Genomic DNA, 25,713 nt, shown 5'->3' on the forward strand with positions numbered 1-25,713 from the left:
TGGGGCCATCTTCACTTTCATTCTTCAATGTGACAGCTTGGAATCTTGCAAATATTTATGCCTTTTCATTCATCCATCCATCCATTTAATTTAGGTGTTACACTCTGGGATGGATACTAATAAACTGTAGTATTCAAAGGAGGGCATCCAGGATGATGAAACTCTTCAAAATCATTACATATGAGGAACAGTTGAAGAAACTGGGAATGTTTAGATTGATGAAAGGGAAAAAAACCCTCAAAGAGACATGATATCTGTGTTCAAGTATTAAAAGGGCTATCATATGGAGGAATATTAGACTTCCCTCCTTGGTTTTAAAGAACAGAATTTGGAGCAATTGGTAGAAGTTATAACGAGAAAGATTTAGGTTTGAGATAAGGAAAAATATCTAGAACAGAATTTAATTTTCTGAAATGCCTTTCCTTTCCACAGATCTAGTTTTTAAAGTTCAGCTCCTATGTTAAACCCAGTGGAATTGCGTGTCAGATATGGGAGGGGGTGGGGGTAGGGGAGGGAAGGAAAATGAGTCTTGTAACCATGGAAAATTATTTTAAATCATCTAATTAAATAAAATAAAAAAACAAATAAAGTTCAGTTCCTATAGGAGATGAAGGAGATATTTTAATTTCTAACTATTTTTTGAAATCTGCACATTGATCTTATAGAAAATGTTCCTTGAATGATATGCTTTCTGCACAACTTTAAGAACCAGCTTTCTATTAATGTAAATCATTAAACAGATTATTTTAAAAAGGAGACAAAGTCAACCTACCTGATCCTTTTCAAGAGTAAGTATTTGGTATCCAGTTGTTCTACTACAAATCAGTTTCCCACTACTATCAAGAGAGGCCAACCGTAGTCTAGGATTATAAAGAAAACATCCTTATCAAATAAATTGAAAACTAAGTCCCTTTAGTGAATTTTAATTTCAAATTTCTTTTTGAAATCTCAATTCCATTTACTGCTTTTACCTTTCCATCTTCCAAATAGTGATGCTATAAGGCCTTCCCATAAGACTTTATAGAACCAACTAATCTGATGTCAACGTATAATTTGATTTCTTTAGCCTTATGAACCCCTACTATCATACGTTTCTTGAGATGTTGACAAAATAATTTGTGGTATCCATACAACTTACTTTTAAAAACTTGGTTGGAGGACTATGTCTCAATTTGTCTGCCTATTTCCAATCAGAAAAAGACTAGTAATAAGAGTTGAAGTTATCGAGGAAGTTTTGGAACTGGAAAGAATATTTACTTGCTCTCTTTATGGTTTTGGTACTAATGTCTTATTAGTACAAAAGACAGTCCAATATCAATGCTACTGATGGTGAACTACTGTATCATAAAGCTCTACTTTCTACTCATCTCTCTTATATTGTAGGATTATCCCTCCAGCAATTACAAGTTCTCTTGTATATAATGCAAATACCAAACACAATTAACTAGTTCCACACAAAACATTTTAGGCACAACAATTTTATGAGAGTTGTACAGGAATAGAGCTCAGCAAAGACATACCTTCCTGGGCAAACTACCTTGGGTGAAGCCCTTAGTGACTTGAGAGTAGAGCTGGGCACCCCCTGGTCATTTTACTGTATATGACACTCAATGAAGGAGTGCTCTACAGAGCATAAGTGTATTATACTCTATTGGTGCTTTGTCAGTTCTAATTATCACCCCTGCCCCGATCCTACCTGAATGCTATATTTCTTCGAGGCTGTAAGCTGACAGATCCATTGCATGGCTGATTCAGTGTGTTGCGTTTGAAAATAATATAGCGATTGGTGTATGTGACAAGTAAGTCGAAGCCAAAGTTAAACCCTGTCCACCGCCAGCAGTACTGAAAAAATACAAAAAACAAAACAAAACACTGTCATTTCAGTTTTTGATGTTGCTAAGCAAGCCAACAAAAATTTTAAATGTGATAAGCCCGAGGTTGCTGCTATTCCTTTCCTATTACCCTTAAATGTCTTTTTCTTGTGTCCAAAAGTGCATTCCTATATCCCACCTCCAAATCCTTCCACTCTCTTAGCTCCACATAACTATTAATCAATCCAGAGATTAGACTCCTCTTTGCCAGGCTGCTTTAAAAGGAAAAAATAAACCTCTAACCAGAAACCTAAGATATGACAGCCCAGGAAGTCAAGAGGCTAGGAGGAAATGACCACCACTGACCATCAGATACTGCTTTCTTGGTTTCTAAACACTTTAAAGTCCAAATACCAGAAGATTGGTTAATCAACAAACACATAGTTAAGAAAAGCCTAGTCGGTTAAGTAAATTAGAACATGATACTAACACTAAACTCTGATGGTTCATCTTGACATGAATGACAAGGCTCTTCAGGTCTTATCAAAATGGAAATGCTTCTAATATAAACCCAGTCTCATGTGTCTTATATGTCTTAGTGTCTACTGTCCAAGGGACACTCCTTGCTAAATATAGAGAGGCTCACTACCACAGGTTCAGACCAGAAACTCTCAAAGAACATCTCCTAACCCAAACCAATGAAATTAATTAGATTCTCAAAGTATGTTCTAATAATTTGAGACTTCAAACATAAAGGTGGAAAGCCTGAACCATAGTACACATGTTCACAATTATAAATTTTAAAACAGTGTAAATATTGTCAAACATAAAGGACAATAATGCCATCTCTAAGCATAAGACCAGGGTAGTGGGGCCTATGTGCCAGCAAATTTCTTTTGAAGCAGAATCCTATACTTTCTATTTTACTATTAAATAACTGGGAAAAGAATGTAAACAAACCACAAACTGGTACTTACTTCACCATCCTTGGCAAGTTTTCTACCACACCTCATGCTATTTCCTTCAAGTTCCTCTTTATTAATTTCCTGAGGTCTAGAAATATATATAACAAATGATTTTGATGATGACAGACAATAGCTCACTGTGAATTCTGAAGTAAAAGAACAGAGAAACATATGCTACTAGACTTAAAGTATGAATTGGCCCCCAGTGGTAAATAAGAGTGACAGGGATACTATAATTTAATTAAATGATCTGACATCTTTGTTAAATAAACAGCTTCATATTGCGCATTGTGTTTCTCATTGCTTCCATTTCTATTCTGCTTCTACTAAGGCTTATATGAATCAGAGAAGGGAAAAAACTCTAAACACAGAGAGGTATTACTAACAATATTACCTCACATTGGTAAGAGATTAGTATTTTTTAAATTACTCTCACATAACTTTCAGATTAAAAAGAAAACAAAAGGATAATTTTAGTCTCAAGTGAATGAGAGCAGTACTTTAAAAATCCAAATTATTTCTATAATTGGCATTTATATAGTGCTTACTATGTGCTAAGCACTTTACACATAATCTCATTTGACCAACAGAATCCTCAAAGTCTTTAACCTATTAATCTAGATCTACTCAAGGAAGCATTAGTTTAATTTCCCAGTAAATTTACACAGCAACTTCAAACAACAAAACATATATAATACCTAGTTTTATTAGTCAAGAATGCCATGTGAAAATACTATAATCATACTAATAAAATTAAATATTATGTATAGCTTGTGCATGATGTCATAAATAAGTACAAAATTCCATTATGTTATTGCTTTATTTGCCATAAAAGCACTTAAGAGCTTATTGTTGCAAATACAAAAAAAAGCAAAATTAGCATTTAGCTTTAACTTTATTGTGTGTTTTAGTCTTATAGTATGGATTCTTTAGTGTAACCCATGTAAATCATAACTCATAGCATAAAAGGAATAGAGATTAAAAAAATAAAAGAAAGTCTGATAGCATATACCTACCCCGTATCACTGTCTTGTTCTGCTCTGAGCATGGCAAACCACTGCTGCTTGTAAACAGAAGCCAACCATTCTAAAATTAAAAGATAAATATGGAGAAAGAAAAATTCAGGATTTATACATTTCTTAAAAGATGAGGAAACTAACACATAATAAATCACCCAGTTAGTTTGCATTTTACAGATCCAGTACATTCAAAATAGTAAAGCCTTTGAAAATAGTGAAAGTTCTACGTGCAATCCTCCAAGATACTAACTCAGAAAAGTTTCTCATCTACCACAGGAGAGAAGTCCCTTATAGTGAGCTATTCACACTGATGAAATAAAAGTAGAGTCCAAGTGACAGTATTATAATTTTGTTTTAAGGTTTATTTTATTTAAATTATTCTCAGAAAGAAGTGACAATTACATTTTTTTAAAAAAACTCTTACCTTCTCTCTAAGAATCGCTACTAAGTATTGGTTTTAAGGCAGAAGGGTGATAAGGGCTAGGCAACTGAGGCTAAGTGACTTGCCATGGACCACACAACTAGGAAGTGTCTGAGGTCACATTTGAACCTAGGACCTCCCATCTCCAAACTAAACTCTCTAGCCACTAAGCTGCCCCTAAATAAAATGTACACTTTATTGTTTGATTCAGCCTTAATTCTTCATACCTTGAAGGCAGACTAGATTTCTTTATGGAAGATATACAAATTCTTTTTTTTTAAAACCCTTACCTTCCATCTTGGAGTCAATACTGTGTATTGGCTCCAAGGCAGAAGAGTGGTAAGGGCTAGGCAATGGGAGTCAAGTGACTTGCCCAGGGTCACACAGCTGGGAAGTGTCTGAGGCAAGATTTGAACCTAGGACCTCCCATCTCTAGGCCTGGCTCTCAATCCACTGAGCTACCCAGCTGCCCCCAAGATATACAAATTCTAAAAGCAAGAAAGATTACATGTACACATATACCCATAATTCATATATTTTATCTTAAGTATTTCAGGATAATACTGTGAATAAGAATTTGACTATTTTATTTACCATATTCAGATGTTCAGTTCAAAATACAGATAGGTCCAATTTAGCAAGGTTATTGAAAAATAATTGGATGATGATTTTGTCACACTATATTAGATAAAGTAAAATCATCAACAAAACCAGGATATTTTAAATAAATCAAACATGTGTTCTAAAGACTTTTTTTAAAAACACAAAACAAATGAAAAAATAAGAGCACAGAACTATTTAAATAAACAAAAAGACTGTGCATGATTGAAGCTTTAGTTTATCACTATCTGACAAAAACTGCTGGGAAAACTGAAAAGCAGTATGGCATAAGTATGGACCAACATCTCAAACATGCACCAGGACAAAGTCAAAATGGATACTTGATCTAGAAATAAAGAGTGATACAATAAACAAATTAAGGGAACATGGAAAAGTTTACATGTCAAACTTATGGAAAAGGGATACATATATGAACAAACAAGATATAGAGAACATTATGAAAAATAAAATAATCTCGATTACATTAAATTTAAAAGGTTTTGTATAAATAAAACCAATGCAACCAAGATTAGAGGAGGAGCAAATTTGGGGAAAAAATTTATAGCAAGTATCTGACAGTCTCATTTCTCAAATATATAGAGAACTGAGTTGAATTCATACAAATACAAAGCATTCTCCAATCAAAAAATGATCAATGGATAGGAACACACAGTTCTCAGAGGAAGAAATGAAAACTATGAAAAAAGTTATCCAAACTGCTATTGATTAGAGAAATGGTAATTAAAATAACCCCAAGATACCACACCTATCAGTTTGGCTAACATGACCAAAAAGGAAAATAATTCTGGAGGGAATGTGGGAAAATTGGGACACTAACACATTGATGGTGGAACTGTGAACTGATGCAACCTTTCTGGAGAACAATATGGAACCAGACTGTAGCATACCAGGCATATTAGCATCTTGAAAGTATGATTGGTGAATTGATATTGTGTTTTATGTGTTCATATACCAGACTCATGGTCATGTTACTTATTGATTATTGCATTGTCAAATCTTCATTCCAAAGGACAAAAGGATTCCTGAGCAGGACATTATTTGCCACAGGATCCTAGCTCACACTTTGTTAGACCACATTCCTTTCCAAGTCACATGTTTGATTAACCTCTTCATCTTTTGATTACGTGATTCTCAATTGAGCCAATGTTAAAACCTATGCCATGTCACATGTTCATTAGTTACCTCCCATTTCACATTCCTAAACTCTCCAATAAAAGTTTAAGGGCACATATGCAGCACCCTCAAAAATCCATCTGGGGAGCTCGGCAAGATGTAGTCCATATTTTTTAACTCCTTGCCCCTGAGTCTTTATTCCTGTGTCTCTCTCTTTCTCTCCTTTATCCATTTTCCCTCAGATTCCAATCTCCTTCTCAGGTGTCCACCCACGAGAATTTTAAGATGTAACTACAGGAGGTTACACAGACTCAAAGGGCCACAAAACTCTACATACTCTTTAACCCAGCAGTATTACTCCTGGGTCTATACTCCAAAGAAATCAGAAATAAGTAAAAGGACCCCTGTACCAAAATGTTTTTAGCAGTTCTTTTTGAGTAGCAAAGAACTAGAAACTTAAGGGTTGTCCATCACTTGGAGAATGGATGAACAAGTTGGAGTAAATGGTTGTAATGGAATACTACTGTGGCAAAAGGAATGAATTCAGAAAGACATACAGATTGATGCAAAGTGAAGTGAGCAGAACCAGGAGAACAATGTATATAGTAACAGAAATATTATATAATAATCAATTATGAAGGACTAAACTATTATCTATTATCATCAAAGCAAATCTCTAAGATAACCACAAAAGACTCATGATGAAAAATGCTATCCACAGTCAAAGAAGGAAATTGTTGGAGTACAGATTAAAGCATGACATCGTCCACTACATTTCTTTCATGAGATTTCAATTGTATTTGTGATATGTGTCTTCTATCATAACATGAACAATATGGAAATAAGTATAACATGAAAGTATGGGTATAACCTATATTAGATTATTCATTGCCTTGCAGAAGAAGGGAGGAAGGGGAAAAAAAACGAATTTTAAAATGTAAAAAAAATTAGCAAAAAATGTTTCTACATATAAGTAAAAAAATTTTAATTGGGAAAAAAATTTTTAGTTTATAACAAAATACAGCTAATTTTAAAACAATTTTCTGCTATTTGATGGGTGAATTATTGCTTTTAAAAGAAATTAGTCTCAAATAAAGAAAACATTTTTTCTACCACTCAAGGGGAAAAAGATATTTTAAAACTTTATCATTTCAGGAATATTGTAATAATCAAGGTGATTGACAACTTCCGGTTTCCTCATATGATTTTATTTTTACTTTGGGTTCTAAATTCTCTACCTCCTTTCTCCCTTAACCTGAAGAAGGTAAACAATCTAGTATAGACTTTACACAATTTGTAGAAATTTTGTGGATGAGATCTCAAAGAAAAAAAAAGAAAGTGAAATATAGTACATTTTGATTTGCATTCAGATTTCATCAATTCTTTCTCTGAGGGCATTTTTTTCATCATGAGTTTCTAGAATTGTCTTGGATCAACTGTATATCTGAGAATGGCTAGGTCATTCACAATTGATCATCATACAATATTGCTATTACTATATGCAATGATCTTCTCTGGTTCTGCTCAGTTTACTTTGCATCAGTTCATGTAATTCGTTCTAGGTTTTCTCAAAATCATCCTGCTCATCTTTTCTCATAGCACAACAGTACTCTAATACAATCATATTGGTATGACCTTTTAAAAACTGATAACCAAGCTCTCTACAGAATCATCCATCTCATCTCAAGTGCTCCTCTATGTGCTTTCTCAAAAGGTTTGGATTAATGGAATGTAGTAAGCTTTTGTAGGTTGTAACAAGCTGAAAAGGTTTTAAACTTCACTGACTGAACTCTTATCTGTTGTTCAAGGACTGGTCTAGCTAAATTCAAAGGTTTATCACCCGACTGCTTGTAGCCTAACAAATTTTTTACTCATGGTAACTGTTAAAATAATCTACTAAGTATTTGTATGGTGACATAATTTCATTCTTTAACCAGTGGGCAATGTATATTTCTCAGTCAAACAAGAGGGCCAATATTTCTCATATAGAGAAAATAATTTGGTTTCTCTTCAAGGTTCTCACCATTACACTTTCATCCTTTAGATCAAATGTTGTTGAATTAATAAGTATACAATTTCTTTTGTTGAGATCCTAATTAATTCAATGCCATCCCAACCGCCAAAAGTTATTTTATTGAACTAGAAAAAAGAATAATAAAATTCATTTGGAAGAACAAAAGGTCAAGAATAACAAAGAAATTATGAAAAGGAAAAAGGAAAGGAAAGAGATTGAGCAGTACCAAATTTTAAACTATATTATAAAGTGGTAATTATCAAAACTTTTTGGTATTGGCTAAGAAGTAAAAAAGTAAATCAATGGAACAGAAAAAAAAGAAAACACAACAAACAGTAGTAAAAGCTTATAGTGGGGGCAGCCGGGTAGCTTGGTGGATTGAGAGCCAGGTCTAGAGAGGGGAGGTCCTGGGTTCAAATCTGGCCTCAGACACTTCCCAGCTGTGTGATCCTGGGCAAGTCACTTGATCCCCATTGCCTAGCCCTTACCACTCTTCTGGGGTGGAGTAAATGATGTCTTTTCTAATACAGGGATAGTGGGAAATACCTGGGAACTTTAATGGAACAATTCTTTTTTAAAAAAGAATTAACATTAGTTTTAAGTAGCTACACTTAGAAGTAACATCCAAAGTGAAGGAAAAGATTTTGGAAATTTTTCATCTAATATTAATATTAAGAAATAATATTAATTATTAATATAAGAAACCAATTTTAATTTTATGTGCTGTTTTTAGTTGAATAAATTTAATAAATGATTCACATCTACTATCAGGTTAAAAGATTTTTTATATACTTCAAGCAAAATTTCAAGTATGCTTTAATACTTAAAGTATAAGTCTAAATAATATATTAAAACCTGACAGACATAAATTCTTGCTATGAGTCAATGATTCATATTATATTTAAATTTTTATGGCTTTTCTTAAAAAAAAAATTTTTAACATGCATCATGTCACAAACTCACAGTAACTCTACATTATTCCACCAATAGGGCCAGGAATTAGAAAATAAATGATAAATCAAGATCTAGTAAATGGCTTAATATTGATTCATCATTCTGGGCACATAAAAAAAAAAAAGAGTACAATGGGCCATACTGTAACCACTGTATGTTAAGTATAAAAAAAGGCAGTACATTCCCATAGCACTGGGTAGAAATTAAAAGTTTCTGCTATAGGTATAATTAGGTACACAAACCCAAATAATCATATAAAAGAATTTCTTTATAATAGCAGTGCTAAGGGTAGGACTAATATTCACCTTAACTGTGGTGTCAGGTTTCTCTTGTAATTATGAGTTTTGAAAGAATTTGTAGGATATCTTACACCAGGTAATCATGAATTATTTTATAATGAGGCCTACAACATTTTAGACACTATAAGAATTCCAGGATAACAATGTACATTGCATAAAATTTTTGGATAAAACTTTGGATATAGACTGAATAATACATGTAGGGGTAAAGGGAGACAGGATAAGAAGTGGCAGTTGGGAATGGCAAAAGAAAAGGCTTAAACCCCCCAGATGGTTTGTGTATATGCCCTCTAATGAGCTACCTAAGTAGTAATTATTACGACATATGTTAAGTGAGTAACCAAAGACTTTTTTTTTCTGGTTCATGCTAATGAAATCTTCTCCTGTATATTAAGAATGTAAAATGGTTTTCTGTTGATTGGTTGGGGTGAAGATGACACAAAGGTAATGGGAAATAATTTACAAATTATTTTTAGAATGAGCATCTATCCCTCTTGTTTGCAAGGAGATCCCATTATGTAGGGGTGCCCTAAGCTCACATGCTATATTCAACTTTACTTTCAACCTGAGAAAATAAAGCTGAAAAACAGCCACTTATTTTTAAGTTTCTGGACCACTTTTACCTTTTTATAACCCATTAAACTTTCCGAATGTGGAAATTCCCTGCATTAATGTAGACTGGCATTTATTCTGAAACATACAAACTTAGGGAGTTGCTTAGGGTAGTGAGAGGTTTAAGTGAACTTGCCCAAGTTCACAGATCTAGTATATGTCAGAGGCAGGAGTTAAATAACAATTTCAAAATGTTTAAAATTCTATTTTCCAAAGATATATATTTTTTCACATGCAATTTTACAATGCTCAAAAATAAACCAATAAATTTTCTTGAAATTTAACTTTTAAGAATGGTTAATTTAGGATAATCAACTTTACAGAATTTACAGTACTCTATAAATCAGCTAGCATGAAGAAACAATATTGAATTCAGAGCTGCTGTTAAATTAATTTTTTTGTATTCTCTTACCTGAAGGTATTAGAGCATCTCTTTCAATGATTCTTGCAGAAGCTAAATCACTGATGATGTACTGCAACCTCAAGTGTCGGAATACCGGTACAAAAGCTTTTCCCTGATCAATTTCAAGGAAGGCAATTTCTTCAAAATCTGCACACAGAAAATTAATAGTTTTCTGTTTTCTTCAAAAAATTAATTTGGTTTTATAAGTAGCTCTCCATTTAGTAATTTAGAAAAAAAAAAGCCAAAATTTCAGTTGTACAAAATACAAGGGGTCACTGACCAGAAATAGTAACATTAGACATTAAAGAAGAATTAATGTTTGTTTTGCTGCTGCACCCTAAGAATCATGGGACTTTTTCAACTGACTTATAGTGGACACCTTCCATGTATGCTCTCTCAGCCATTAAAATGAGAACTTCTTTAAGAACAGGAACTCCTACCTTTCTATATGTACCCCTGGCACTCAGAACACTGCTTTGCATATAGTAAGCTTTTAATAAATGTTTCATTCATTCATTCATATATGGAGAAACAAATATTGGCATTAAGAGAATATTCAGTATACCCTGCTTTATAAGATTCTTAAAAAGCAGTATGCAAATTGTATTATGGCTTAAAAGCACTTCTTGCTCTGCAAAAAAATCCCAAACACAATCCTTCCATAAAAACAACTATTATTTTTGTAAATTTGAAGTTTCATGCTGTTTTTGCTTAGAGCAAGCTGATTCTTGTGCATTCCTCCTATCATCCCACTTACATTGAGTACAGCTTATGTTGGGAAAAATAAATATGGTTAAGTAAATAAAAGGAAAATCATATTTTCTTGTTCTAAAAATGAAGGTCCTATTTTAGCTTTAGTCTGGTATGTAGGATAAAAACTAAGTTCACACAAAATAGAATAAGCATACCTTTCCTACGCTTGGAAAACCAGGCATCTGCTTCAGGTAAAAGCTGTTTTAATGATCCATTCCAAGAAGGCACTAGCTGAAGAAACATCCACTGGATGAAAAAAAATTACATGAAAAACTCAGTCCTAAGTATTCAACATATTCAATGTTTTTATATTTTAAGAGTACTTACCAATCATTAAACTAGTCAACAACACTAAAAGAAAGGCATTTTTCTCCATTTTAAAAATGAGACAAATTATTGTTACCCAATTCCATTCCTTTCATGATAAAACTAAGAATTTCTAAAAAGACCTGACTTGGTTGGGCTATTCTTTATGTCTGCTAATTAACAAATGGATATTGGATGGCATACTGGAGATAATGTTAGGCCTTTGAAAAAATAAACCTTATTTCAAAATAGGAAGAAAACAGGTAATGGATACCTAATTGGCAGAGGGTAGCTTCAGGTTAGGTACACAGATCACATTCACAACAAGGTAAAACCTTGAGGTGGTCTAATTCAAGGGAAGGTTCTAGAATAATGAAGGGGGTGAGGAGGAAAAACTGTACAAGATACATTGAACACGTGTATCCCAGAGAAAGAGTGTGCAGTAGAATTGTAACTCCAGAAAAACCTGATTTACTATATGTAACACATTGTTGGGAAAGAATGAACTATTCAAAGCTACAGTCATTGGAAAACCAGCACTCAAACCATAAGTCATTAATTCTTAATCCTACATTCACAACCAACCCTCTTCAGTTGACCAAAGCGCCCTTGACCAGATCCCACAAAACCGCACCATTGAACAACTTGATGTCCCTCCCTCAATAGAGGAAGTCCAAAAAGCCTAAACAAATGAGTGCAGGCAAGGCACCCGGTAAAGACGGGATCCCAACCGAGGTGTACAAGGCCTTAAATGGAAAGGTGCTCCAGACATTCCACATAGTGCTGACCAGCATATGGGAAGAGGAAGACATGCCCCCAGAACTCAGAGATGCCTCCATCGTAGCCCTATACAAGAACAAAGGCTCACAAGCAGCCTGTGACAACTACAGCGGCATCTCACTACTCTCCACTGCTGGAAAGATCCTCGCCCGTGTTATACTCAACAGACTCCTGTCATCTGTTTCAGAGCAGAACCTGCCTGAATCACAATGTGGCTTCCGACCAGATCGCAGCACCATCGACATGGTCTTCATGGTGAGGCAAATGCAGGAAAAATGCCTTGAGCAGAACCTGAGTCTCTACATTGTCTTCATAGACTTGACAAAGGCGTTTGACACAGTGAACAGGGATGCATTGTGGGTGATCCTTAGCAAGCTCGGTTGCCCAGCAAAATTCGTCAAACTGATCCAGCTCTTTCATGTCGACATGACAGGGGAAGTCCTATCTGGTGGAGAGACTTCCGATCACTTCAACATCTCCAATGGCGTGAAACAAGGCTGTGTCCTCGCTCCAGTACTGTTCAACCTATCCTTCACCCAAGTATTACGACATTCTGTGATGGATCTAGACCTGGGCGCCTACATCAAATACTGACTGGATGGCTCACTATTCGACCTTCGCCGCCTGACTGCAAAAACAAAGACAACAGAGAGACTCATCCTGGAAGCTCTCTTTGCAGATGACTGTGCTCTCATGGCCCACCAGGAAAATCATCTCCAAACCATTGTGGACAGGTTCTCCACCACAACAAAACGGTTTGGCCTGACTATCAGCCTCAGCAAAACAGAGGTGCTGTTCCAACCTGCACCAGGGAGGCCAACGAACCAGCCGTGCATTACAATCGATGGCAGCTTTCTAACGTCAACAGTTTCAAGTACCTGGGCAGCACCATCGCCAACGATGGATCTCTAGACCATGAGATCAATGCCAGGATCCAAAAGGCCAGCCAGGCACTCGGGCGGCTGCGCTGCAAAGTCCTCCAACACAGAGGTGTAAGCACTGCGACGAAGCTCAAAGTGTATAACACAGCGATCCTCAGCTCGCTCCTGTATGGTTGTGAGACATGGACACTGTACCGGAAGCACATGAAGCAGTTGGAGCAATTCCACCAACACTCCCTCCAGTCAATCATGAGGATCCGATGGCAGGACCAAATCACCAACCAGGAAGTCCTCGACAGAGCCAACTCCACCAGCATCGAAGTCCTGGTCCTCAAAACCCAGCTACGATGGTCTGGACACGTCATCCGCATGGACCCACAGCAAATACCAAGACAGGTATTCTATGGTGAACTGTCAGCTGGACTCAGGAAACAAGGCCGACCAAAGAAAAGATTCAAGGATCAGCTAAAGTCCAACTTGAAGTGGGCTGGCATGACACCAAAGCAACTAGAACTCGCTGCCTCTGACAGAAGCAGCTGGCGAACCCACATTCACCATGCCGCCACCACCTTTGAAGATGAGCGACGTCGACGTCTTGCCGCTGTGCGTGAACGCCGACACCAGGCCACAACCGCATCTCCCATAACAACTGGCGTCCCATGCCCCATGTGCCACAAACTTTGCACCTCAGCCTTTGGACTTCAAAGCCACATGAGGGTACATCAATAGATGATAATGCACAAAGACAATTGTCATTCTCGGTCACCAAGAGACTACCACTAACATTTCATCTAAAATAATTTATTATTCCAAATAATAGAAGTCTTTGATTCTGGTATAATTTTTATAAGTTTTATAAAAAATTTTTAGAATTAAAAATCTCATTCATTTTAACACTTTAGCAATTAATTTAATTAGTATTCTGTATACTGCATAAGAAATATTTTGACATGGAGAAAATTCATGGGGCTCTGGTCTAATGCCATTACTAAGACTCTCTCTCTCTCTCTCTCCTCCCAGCACAGGAGTCTTCAGCATTGACAGAAGACTTGATATACCTGTTTTGGCAAGAGAACCAAGAATTCACTCCTCAAATAGAAGATGAGTAATAGAACTCCTCAAAAGCAAGAGAAATAGTGCCAGCCATCTCCAAAGGATCTACATCTGACTGCTAGAGCATCTTTTATAAACATTTAAAATGAGTGCCTCCCTTCCCAAGGCCACAGTCCTGGAGGAAATCTGGCACCAAGAACAGATTTGGGTTCTTATTGGAGTTCTGCCACTTAGTGGCCAAGTGGACACTTACAGAGATGGAATCGAGACTCTCAGAGGCAGGGATGCACAATGCTTGACAAAGTAGGTGTTAAATATATTCTTGCTGACTGTTTAGGTTTTTTCTTTTAAATTTCCTCATTAGGAAAATGAATATTACATTCACAGGATTACTGTGAAGACCAAATGAAATGCCCTATGGCAAGTGCTCTGCAAGTTACTATACCATCTAAATATAAGATGGTGATCACTATTAAGATGCATTTACAACAACCCAGAGAGGCATTTCACAGAAAATCATAATGAAGTTCTTAAAAGTTACATACAATATTCTAATGCTAGAATTATGTAAATCACTGCATTCTACCTTTTAAATACACATGATGCCAGTCTTATACTAAAGGTCTCCCTTATATGGATGTGAGCCCAGATTCTTAAAGGCTAGACAGCTTCCCCTGGGCATGATTTGGATTGAAGGGAGGAAGGGTTGCCCCAAGTCATCTGCCTCACTGTCTCTTCCAGAGTCATCAGAGTCCAGTGGTGAGGCAAAAGTCAGGGAGAACAGCAATGGCTACAGAGGTGATGGGTGACCCCGGCATCTTCTCTGTCTGTCCAAAATCAAAGTGTTCCTCAGCACCTGCTTTAGCCACCTTCGTGGCCATTGGAACCAAGTGTTCTCATCTGCCCATTCCGGCCCAGGATGTTTTCATGTGCCTGGGGTAACCTCGCCCATGGATCTGAAGTCCTTGCATTCCCCTCAACCTGGTTTACCTTTTCTTTCAAGGTGGTCTTATTGGTGTATGGTCAATGGGCATGCTATCGCTTCTTGGAGCCGAGGTGAGAATTAGGTGAAAGGTGGATGCCCAAAACGGAGAAGCAGCCTTCCAGCTAGGGATTACCGCTGCTCTCCCCTCACCCCTCAGTGCAGGCTCCTTATATAGGCCTGGTAATAGACGGTATACTAGATGTCCACATAAAGTAAAGAAAGCTGAGGCTCACCCCACCTGCTGGAGAAAGGCTGATCCATTTTTTGGACACAGTCAGGCAAAAAGAGTGATCTAGTCGGGCCTTGTGTCAGGAAGGTCTGAGCTCCAATCCTGTTCCTGACCCAGGAGGCCCCATGTGCCTCTGCCTTTCGCCTGCCCCAGGCAGCACTATAGGACAGTGTAAAAATTAAATTGTATCACATCAGGCAGAAGCTCCTCACACCTAGCTGGAAAACCTCACACAGGCCGGAAAGACAAAGAATGCTGAAAGGCCATCTAGGTTACTCTGATGATAGAGAGCACCTAAGTCCCCCAGGGCTTGATTGGGAAGAGAAGAGTACCTGGACTGGCAAAACTAGGAATCTGGAATACTTAAATGGGCCAGTACCTTCTTGAGGGCAGTGTATACATCCATCTCGACTTGCATTACAAATAGATTAGAAGAACAGATCAGTTGTTTCATGAGGCTTATACTGGAAAAGAAGAAAACACCATATCAAACCACTCTTAAAAATAGTTACACAATAGAAGACATAAAAAAGACTTAGTAACAATTTTTCTATTTTTACTTTATAATAACAAAATGATTAATGAAATAAAACTAATTTTCACTAGCATTTAACAGCATGGTACCCCAAACAGCTCTGACACAATTGCTCTCCCACTGAATCTCAGGAAGACATTCTGGTAGCATGGAATATCAAAGCAAAGTGCTAGACTTGGGAGTTAGGAAACCCAGGTCCAAATCTTGGCCAACTTAGGAACCTGAGTGAGTCACTCGGCTACCCAGAATGCAAGCAAGGCCAAGCCCCCAGCACAGCACCTTGCACACAGCTAGGGGACATTATCTGGCACCCAGTTTCCTCCCCTGTAAAATGAGGGCTGAAGTAAAGATCATCATTAGCTTTAAGTGTCATCAACATGCTGTTTAAGCAGCTTATGCTTTGAGTTCTCTAAAACCCCAAATCTTCTTCAAATGCTATCTTGCCTCTCTTCTTCAACACATCTTATATTTAGAAGCTAATTTTTAAAAACTCAAATGAAAGATTTTACATTCATCTTTTTAGATTCAGCCTAATACTCTTATCTACTGAAATCTTCTGAACTTGACGTTCAGGTTATTAAACCATCTTACAAGCTTTTTAGTGCTGTTCTGAATTTAAATCTTAAATTTTCCAGTGTTTTTAACTTAGGAGCTTTTCCACAAGCAGTAAAATAAATATAAAAGTATTAAATTAAAATTTTAAAAAACTGATTAAAATATCATCAAATTAGCAGAAGTTTTCAAGTCATTTAACAAAATGTTTGATGGAGAAAGTTTCAAGAGATAAGACTTGAAAACACCTAACAGAATTGAGCAATAGAAAGAGGAAGAGAGGGAAGCTGGATGAAGAGTCCCTAAAGTACTGTTGCAGCTTTGATGGGCTTAAAAAGGTGGAAAAAGAATTTCCATACCAATTATACGGTTCAAGAAGGAAGTAAAGATTTATTCCCTTAAAATATTATATTTGTTCACAAATAACATGTCTTTATGCCTAAATAAAAAAGTTCTATATACTAATATAAAGAACAATTCATGCTTTAGTATCCTTAAAGTTAATTAAAATTCAAATACCTGAGTTCTTTGAAAAGATCAACACTCTGGTGAGTCATCAAGTTATTTAGAAGCCATTCAAGGCACCTGAAATTATTTAAAATCTGTAATCAGTACACTGCTACATATTTATTTTTATAGTAAATATCTCATTAAGGGCTATCAATTTTGAGAAGTATAACCTGAGGTTATATAAACATAAAATAGTATTTTTAACAGGACATGATGCTAACATTTAGTCTATCAACTAGAAATTTAGTACTGTTACTCTCAGAAGTTTTTAAGGGAGTTTTCCTTGACTCAATTAATGGCAGCATTTTTCATTGAGTGAGAAAATTCAGTTCCTAGCATTTTTCCTTGGCTTGTATTAAATTACTTAAGAAAGAGCAGATCAGTTATGACTCTCACACATTTCCATTGCTTCCATTAAAAACTGAATGTGAATATAGTATTTCAATTTTGAAGGGTTAAAAAGCATGGATTGTTAAGTTTTACAATGAGCTCCTTTATTCTATTATTTACAAATTTTAGTAAAAATGTGTCTTACAGAGCAACCATAACTTTGAACATACACAAATATTTTCATAAAAAGTAGGTCATCTTGTATTTTAAACTAATAAAAATAAAAAGATGACCCTGGAGGAGCATGTGTTAAGTACCACTTTCTTAGATATGATGCAATTCTACTTTCCTATCATTATGTCAACTCCTCATTCCTTTACCAACTAAGCATCTTTTCAAGAGATCAAAGCAGCTGATATCCCAAAGGGGGTAGGGGATTGGAGGAGAGAAGACAACTCACTTTTTCTTTACAGAATCTAATCCATAGGTCCCTGCTGATGTGTAATAGCCACATACAGTTTTCACATTAATTGTTTCCTTCATTGTCTCACCACACTGTTGTATTAAACCATCCTGTAAACATAAATAAGCACTGGAAAGCCCATTTCACATGGGAAAACAAGCTTAAATATGTGCTGCTCTTAAATGTTAGCACATTTAAGCCACTAAAAGGAAAAAATCTATTAAGAGTGACAATAGGCATAAGATTAATGCAAATACTTCATTATCCTACTTTTGAGCTGTCTAAAGTATTCAGCAAATATTCCTTTTAATACTTCAAGTATTAGAAGGGAAGCAAGGGTGGAAAGGGAGAAGCAATAAGCAGATGACCAGAGCACCCCATAAACTTTCTAATTCTTTTCCAGCTCCCCAAATCTTATATTCTCATAACTGTTATATTAAAATTTGGGCTCTTCCCCATGCAATAGTTGGTAGTATGGTAGGCTGGAGGTCAAAATTTAAAATCCCCATCAATATTTGCAAGATGCATTTTTATAAAGCTTCCCCCACTCCCAATAAGGTCCTTCTCTGATGCCTTAACTGGCAGGGAAATAACTGGCTCCTTGAAGTTTTCTTGGAAGGTACAAGCCCCAAGACCAGCTAGTTAAGTTCAGAGAAGCTCATGTCAAGAGCACTGGCTGTTAGGTTAAAAAAATTTTTTTTGCCTCTCACAACCTATGAAATCCACTGATTTGGTCATAAAGCATTTTTAATCCATGTTGATAAAAAAGGGATGTAATTGAACTATTTTTTGAAGTATTGAAAGCCAGAGAATTACTGTTTTAAACAGCTTAAATACATTCTTTTTCAGCTAAAAAAATTAATACAAAAAGTTTAAAATGAACTGCTTATTAACTTTCTTCAATATATCAAAATACTACTGTCACTTTTCACTCAAATTAAAAACTTCTGAAATAACCTTAAATGCATAATGTAAGTAGTTAACAAGTAATATTTTTTAAATGTAGAAAGAAAATTTAGAATAGATACCACAGAATGCCAGAAGCATAAAGTATGCTTTTTTATTAAATAAAAATCTGAATTACTAAGTACAATTTTTTTCTAATTAAAGAACCTCAGTGTAAAGTACACTTAGAAAACCACTAATATTGAAGATAAGTTAAATGAATGTAGAAATTAAGGTCATTTATAAAAACAAAATGCAGCCACTACTAGAATTTTAAAAATAGCAATAATTGAACTAGATGTTAAAATATACATGAAGTTTATGTAAATAATGTATTAGTAAAAAAAAAGAATTGGGATTGAATACATGCTTGTGATTACAAGTAGATAACCACACATTATATGCTTAACAGTTTTCAGACAAACCAGAAATGAAAAACTTATGAATCTGGATAAACAATTTTTTCCTTATTGCAACTAACTAGGACTAGGGCTAATGCTAAACAAGCAATATGTTTACTTTTGTTATGAACAAGCTATTATTTACTTCTAATTAAACCAGAGAAAATTTTAGACAGTACATTCACACATTTTTATGTTAGAACATATACATCAGAGCAAAGAAAGAAATTGTAAATGATCCTGCACTGAAACGGGCCACTTACCAGCTGTAGCATACAAGCTGCTGCCAAAATTGCAATAACTCGGCTGGGCTTTATTAAGACATCATCTCGATATAAAGATCCAAATGCCACTTGAAGAGCTGAAAGTAAAAGTATACATCAAAAATGCCAAAGAGCAATGATAAATTCTATAATATGTTTTATAACATTTAAAACAACCAAAAACTAAATGCTGTAAGTGACTGAGTTAATCTTGGCATGATAAGATAGAATGCTGGACTGTAACTAAGGAAGATCTGGATTTGAATTCCACCTCCAACATTTACTTGCTTTGTGACCCTAGGCAAGTAACTTAAACCCTTTTCAGCTACAATTTCCTTATCTGTAAAATGGGGGGGGGGGGGGGGGAAGGAATAGCATCTACCTTATAGAATGGGTAAGATCAAATGAGAATATACCAAAGCAGTTTTCTAACTTTAAAATGTCAACTATTATTATTCTAATATAACAAAGCATTTAAAACAATTGTCTTAACCGAAGTGCTAATAATGTATTATTTTTAGTGATGATAAACATGGAACAAATCTGTAAACTAGTATTTGGTACAAATTAGTATAACCTCTGTAGCATGGGACAAATTCAACCAGATGGACATATCAAGGAGTCTGGATTTAAGACATACACAAAGAACAAATCACCATCTAATCCTGACTCTCTCCACCAGTGAATTAGAAAGGAGTGAGCAAGTGAGTTGGAAAGATGGAGGTGGATAGAAAAGGGACCAAAACATGACAATTTATAAAGGACAGTAAATATGCATATAATTAAAGGATAAAAGTAGGCATACTAGCAAAGTAGCCAATAAACCAATAAAACCAATGTAATTATAATTCATCATAATTCAAACATATTAATTTTAAATTCTCCATTCTTTTGAGTTCCTTTACATCAATAAGACTATCACAGACAGAAGAAAGAAGTCAAGTTGTAAACCTGTTCTTTTGCCACTGTGGAGACAAAATTTGATAGCAAGTGGAAGAAGGATATAAGTTGATGTATACTTTCCACTAAGAAGATGTTTGGGTTACTAAGCTCCTCTTTTAAAATGGAATGTTTAGACTTCCAGTCACTAAAACATTTATTAAAACGCTAAGGCATACAAGAAAAGAGATATTATTAAAACTACTTACTGGCTTCAAATAAATTGGTCATATGCAGGGGAAAAAAATGTCTTTACCTTCTACATCAATATTCTGGTCAGGAATCTCCAGTTCAATAGTATTCATGCTTGATTCTTTCCAAGACCCACTAAACATACTGGAAAAATAGCCAGACTAGAAAATATAAAAAGTTCAAGTTATACCTCAATGATCATACAATTGCTTTTAAAAAGGCACGGTAAATTGAAAGAACACTTGACCAAGCACTGAGATTTGGGTTACAGTCTTGGCTCTATGTGACCTTGGGCAAATCACGTTATTTCTTTGGGTCTTAATTTAATGGGGAAGATAAAGAAGGCATCCAAATCGGGAAACATTTCCCCTTCAATCCTGGCTTAAATAAAACTTAAGTGCAATCTACAAGCACATTCTCTTGTAGTACAAAAATACATTTTTTTTTCTTTTCATAAGAGATCCCATTTTGGGTGTATCAGTTCCACATGATCCCAATAAACCCAGACCTTCCAGTCCTCAGAGGGGAAGACAAGGAAGAGAAGGCAATGAGTATTTATTAAGTGCCCACTATGTGCTAGCTAGGCACTGTGCTAAGTGCTTTGTGAAGATTACCTTGTTTGACCCTCACAACAACCCTGAAAGGGAGATGCTGTTATCCTCATTTTACAATGAAGGAAACTAAGGTTAAGTGGCTTGCCAGAGTCACAGAATTCCTAAGTGTCTGAGGTTCAATTTGAACTCAGGTCTTCCTGACTTGGGCCATCATTGGAGGGAGAGTCCACTCTAGCTGCCTAGGGAAAAGGTCACTGTGGCCATATGGCACACCCCTTGTCGTGGCCAGCATCAACTGCTCACTGCCACCAACAGGCAGGAGTTCTGGGGGGAGGCAGCACCCTCCTAGCCAGCTCCCCATCCATTGGGTCTCAGTCTTCCTCTGAGAATGGTGCCCCCGGAAAGAGGGTCCAGATATCTTACCAATGTCCCCACAAAGTCTACTTAGGTAGCCCCGAGGCCTAGGGGAGGGGCTGGCCAAGCCCCACCACTCCCACCTCCTTCCCCTTGGACTCTGAGCCTATGAGCCTCAAGGCTTGGGAAGATCAGTCACCCTCAGCAACCAGCCTCTGAGGACATGCCAGGCCAGGGCCTGCTTCTCCTGGGCTGGAGCCACAGCATCCCAAGACCCATAAAGTCATTAGTACCGTCTGGTGGTTCAAGGTCAGAAATGGGTGCTATCTGTCGTGTGAGTGTTGTCTGCCAGTTCAGTACCCAGCCAATGTCAGAGCTTACTGACGGATCCTTCCAGGCATATGTTCTTCCTAGCATCTGTACCCCTGCATTCCAGAGCTGCAATGAGCATGGCAAAATCAGGAGCTCAGGAGCCCACCTCCTCCCAGGGCAGCCCAACAATGAGCCCAAATCTGCCTCTTTGTATCTTGCACTCGGCACCCAATCAAATCCGCTCTGCGCATCCAAGCATGTCTTGTCCAGGGCATCTCCTCTTCAAGGAAAGTCCCCAGGCCATAGAGCAAGGAATCAAAATAATCCGGGCCACACTGGATCATCCTCTCTTCAGGAGAAAGTGATCTATGAAAGGCATTATAGAAAGCCAAACCATTTCCATGACCGAAAGGCCATGCAGAACGTGGGAATAAAGAACTAAAGTTGGGGAAGACCTGGGCTCCAATGCTTTCTCTGAACACTTAATGCTTGTGTCAACCCTGATAAAGTCATTTAGGTTTGGTTTACTTACCTGTAGAATGGGGATAAGACTAGGGAGGTGATGGTGAACCTTTGAGAGACCAAATACCCTTTTGCAACCCTTACACTGCATGTGAACTGCTCCCCGTGAGCTGCTCCCCCCTTACCTCAGACAGGGGAGGGAGGAAGTGTTCCCATTGGGCTACTGGGCAGAGGGGTGGGTCATGTGAGAAATGTCCTCAGGTGGCATGACAGGGGGAGAGGAGAAGCCCCCTCTGGCACATGTGCCATAGGTTTGCCAAAAACAGGTATAGGGTATTATTTACCTTACCGTTTTATTTTAAGAAAAGTACTTGGAAAGGGCAGTAAGGTGGCTCAATGGAAAGAGAATCAGGCCTAGAGATGGGAGGGCCTAGGTCCAAATCTGGCCTTAGACACTTCCTAGCTACGTGACCCAAGGCAAGTCACTTAACTCCCATTGCCTAACCCTTATTGTACTTCTGTTGTGGAACCACAACTCAGTATTGATTCTAAGATGGAAAGTAAGAGAATTTTTTTTTAAAGAAAGAAAAGTACTCTGATAACATAATTGCCTTATATAAATTGATTTTCATAATGTAGCTTCCTATATTTTATAACATATTTATATTATATTATCTAATACATTTTGGGGATAGGGGATGTAAAGAGGAATGAAATATGTTGAATCAAGAATTCTAATGAGCCAAACATATATATATATTTAACAACCCTAACTTTAGTTTTAACACTTTTCTTCCTGCTCTTCTATTCCAAATTTCCCCCTTCCTCAAATTGTTGTTATAACAATAGAGGCTGCATTAGTTTAACAATGAAAAGTGTTCAAATTCTCTATCCCTTTTGGGTTAAGTGGAAACAAACTTTTTTGAAGGCTCTGCATAAGTAACTACATTTAAAGAAATAGCTTTTCAATCAAGACAAGTTTTCCAACCAGACTACTGAATTCAATAAATATTATACATCAAAAAAGATCATTACTATAAAAAAACAAAGATGAACACTCTCTAAAATAAAAATTGAATTTGATCAACTCTGGATCATTTGGATAAACAGAATACTTACCTGACACAAGTATATTTTGTGTAAGCTCCATTCTTCTCCTAGAGCACAAATCTTAATGTCACTATTTTCCCCATTCAAAAATAAAGTTTGATAAATATACTTGGATGTGCTTTTTAATTTTTTCCTGGGGAAGCAAAAAAAAAAAACAACCACATACACAGTTAAGTATAGATGTAACACAAATACAAACTTTAGACATCATGCTCATCATCTATCTGTGTCTTAAAACTTTGAAATTTTTTCGTGCATCTGATAACCTCAAAAAGTAATCTACAGTCCTCTACAATAAGAACCTACTTTATAATCTATGCTCGGAAAGTAATCATTGAGTCTTTCCTGGAAGACCTCCAGCAAAGGGAAGAACTACAAATTAATGAAGCTGATTTCTTTTTTGAACAGTTCTATTCTAGACTCTGAGAATAAGAGCAAAAAATGTACAAAAGGTCAAGATCTCTCAACAATTTTAACTCCCTTGGGGACCATTAAATAAGAATTTTTCAATACTACTTATTATAATTTGTATTCAAAGTGCCAAGCATCTTATTGACTTGCTGATTGATAATTATGCTGCATCTTACTTTTGCAACAAAAAAGGAGATACTAATTAAAATGACTTTTAGTTAAAAAAAAATACATTCCCTTGTTGAAGGAAAAAGAGAACAAATAGCCAGAGTTTGCTGCCTATAGATGCAAGCAATAGGGGCGAGGCCTTGGCAGAGGCCTATTTTCATCACTTTCAGATCACTCAACTTATGTAGTATTTCCTGTTGTATCTGAGAAATTAAAAAAATTTTAAAACAGGTGAGCATAATTCTTTAGAAAAAATTTTGTTACAAGGTGGCCTCATCAGTTCTGCCACCAATGACCTTTATGAATTCTTTGGGTTTGGGCTATATAATGAGGTTGGATTACATAACTTCCATGAGCTCTTCTAGTTCTAAAAGTTGGATGATCCTCCCATCCCCTTCCAATTGTTTTACATTATATTCTTTACTTGTAAACAATCATTCAAGGAAGCTTCTGGTATCTTAAGCTGTTGACCACAAATGTATTTGTTCTTCAAAATAACTAATCATGAAATAAACACATATACATATTACACACAACACCTATACAGAATCACTTTAAAATACCAGAAGCTTTGAAAAAAAGTAGTATTTCAGAGACTTACTAACAAATTGTTGCAAGCAACATAAGCACAGCACTTTAGTAAGGGATAATTCTTCCAGATTCTCCTATTCCAGTGAGGGGGTGACAGGGTTGCATGGCTAGATATCTAAAATTATATTTGTGAACTATTAAAGGCAACCGGATGAATAGCTGGTTATTCTGCAGACACCCACTCCAAGAAGACAAAAATACATTACATAGTGATTAAACAAGTTTGGTGTTAAAATGTTTTATGGGAAGATTTGGCTTGGCGTTTCCCTCAGCTTGGGGCAATTACTAACACATTATAATAACTGCCTGGCAGTTCTTTACTCTATAATATACAAACACAATCAGCTTCATGGGATTATGGGATTCGGAGCTGAAAGGGGTCTAAATTATTTTTAGAACAATTCTCTCTTTTTAAAGATAAAGAAATTGAGGCCCAAAGAAAATAAATGGCTTGTCCATAGTGACCAAACTGGCACCCAGATATCCTGATTCCAAATGTGCTCTTTCCATCACACTAGGAGATATGGCACTGACTTGTATGATCTTAGGCATGTCATTTCTTCTGGGGCCTCGGTTACGGAGAAATGAGGAAGTTGGAGGTGCTAGTATATTGAAGGGGGGAGGTGTCACAAACACCTTTGACAACCGAGTGGAAGCCCACAGACCCCCTCCCCCTCAGTGGTTTTAAATGCTCAAAATAAAATATGCAAGGTTACAAAGGAAACCTATTCTCCGGAAATACAGGTGTCAAAATGTTTTACAAAATCAAGTTCATGGACCCAGGGGAGAGGCAGCCTTGGGAGGAATGCAGGTGCTGCTCCCAGGTGCCTCCGGGAAGCTCCAGCCCGATCTGCCCACCTAGGAAAGGAGGCCAAAAGGGGAAGTTGGGGAGCCTGGGAGGGGGGTTGAAGGGGAAAGAGAGAGAGGGGGCACGGGGCTAGGCGCTCACCTGCGGGGGGTGTTGAGGAGCCGCTCCTGCTCGTCCCCCTCTTCCTCATCCTCGTCCTCATCCTCTTCCTCCGAGCCGGGCTCGCAGTAGCAGAAGGCGCCGCTGCTGCGCTTGCGCTTGCGGCCGCCCCGGCAATAGCAGGCGCTCCCCCGGGGGGCTCCCCCGCCGCCCGGCCCGGCCGCGCTCCCCGCCTCGGAGCCCCGCTCCTGGACGGCCCGGGTCCCGCCTCGGCGCAGCACCCGGCTGCTCAGCGAGCCCATAGGAGGCCGGGAGACACCGCCGGCTCCAGCGCCGGCGCCCTGCTTCAGGGAGCGCGGCCCAGCGGCGCCCCCGACATGGTCTAGCCCCTGCCGCCCCGGCCCCCGCCGCGCAGACCCCGGAGCTTTCAGGGAGACTCCTCCTCGGCCACAACCGCCGCGTCCATTGTCGCCCCGCAGCGCACAACTCGGCCCG

General features: G+C 37.3%; 1 protein-coding gene across 2 annotated transcripts in view; it reads right to left on the reverse strand.

Annotated features, from left to right (window-relative positions):
• GMCL1 (germ cell-less 1, spermatogenesis associated) overlaps positions 1 to 25,713 on the reverse strand; it is a 49,040-nt gene extending 23,327 nt beyond the window's left edge. The window contains exons 1-13 of one of the 2 annotated variants that reach the window (XM_056813429.1): positions 25,261 to 25,713; positions 23,151 to 23,274; positions 20,414 to 20,510; positions 19,219 to 19,316; positions 17,607 to 17,719; positions 16,826 to 16,891; positions 15,599 to 15,683; positions 11,141 to 11,231; positions 10,242 to 10,379; positions 3,793 to 3,862; positions 2,789 to 2,864; positions 1,697 to 1,842; positions 773 to 860 (exon numbers count right to left, since the gene is read on the reverse strand). In XM_056813429.1, the coding sequence (XP_056669407.1) occupies positions 773 to 860; positions 1,697 to 1,842; positions 2,789 to 2,864; positions 3,793 to 3,862; positions 10,242 to 10,379; positions 11,141 to 11,231; positions 15,599 to 15,683; positions 16,826 to 16,891; positions 17,607 to 17,719; positions 19,219 to 19,316; positions 20,414 to 20,510; positions 23,151 to 23,274; positions 25,261 to 25,520 (1,452 nt within the window). In that variant the 5' untranslated portion in view covers positions 25,521 to 25,713. The remainder of the gene's footprint in view (positions 1 to 772; positions 861 to 1,696; positions 1,843 to 2,788; positions 2,865 to 3,792; positions 3,863 to 10,241; positions 10,380 to 11,140; positions 11,232 to 15,598; positions 15,684 to 16,825; positions 16,892 to 17,606; positions 17,720 to 19,218; positions 19,317 to 20,413; positions 20,511 to 23,150; positions 23,275 to 25,260) is intronic. The other variant, XM_001381624.5, reaches the window with a different exon arrangement.

This window comes from Monodelphis domestica, chromosome 1 (genome assembly GCF_027887165.1).
Source record: "Monodelphis domestica isolate mMonDom1 chromosome 1, mMonDom1.pri, whole genome shotgun sequence".
NCBI lineage: Eukaryota > Metazoa > Chordata > Mammalia > Didelphimorphia > Didelphidae > Monodelphis > Monodelphis domestica.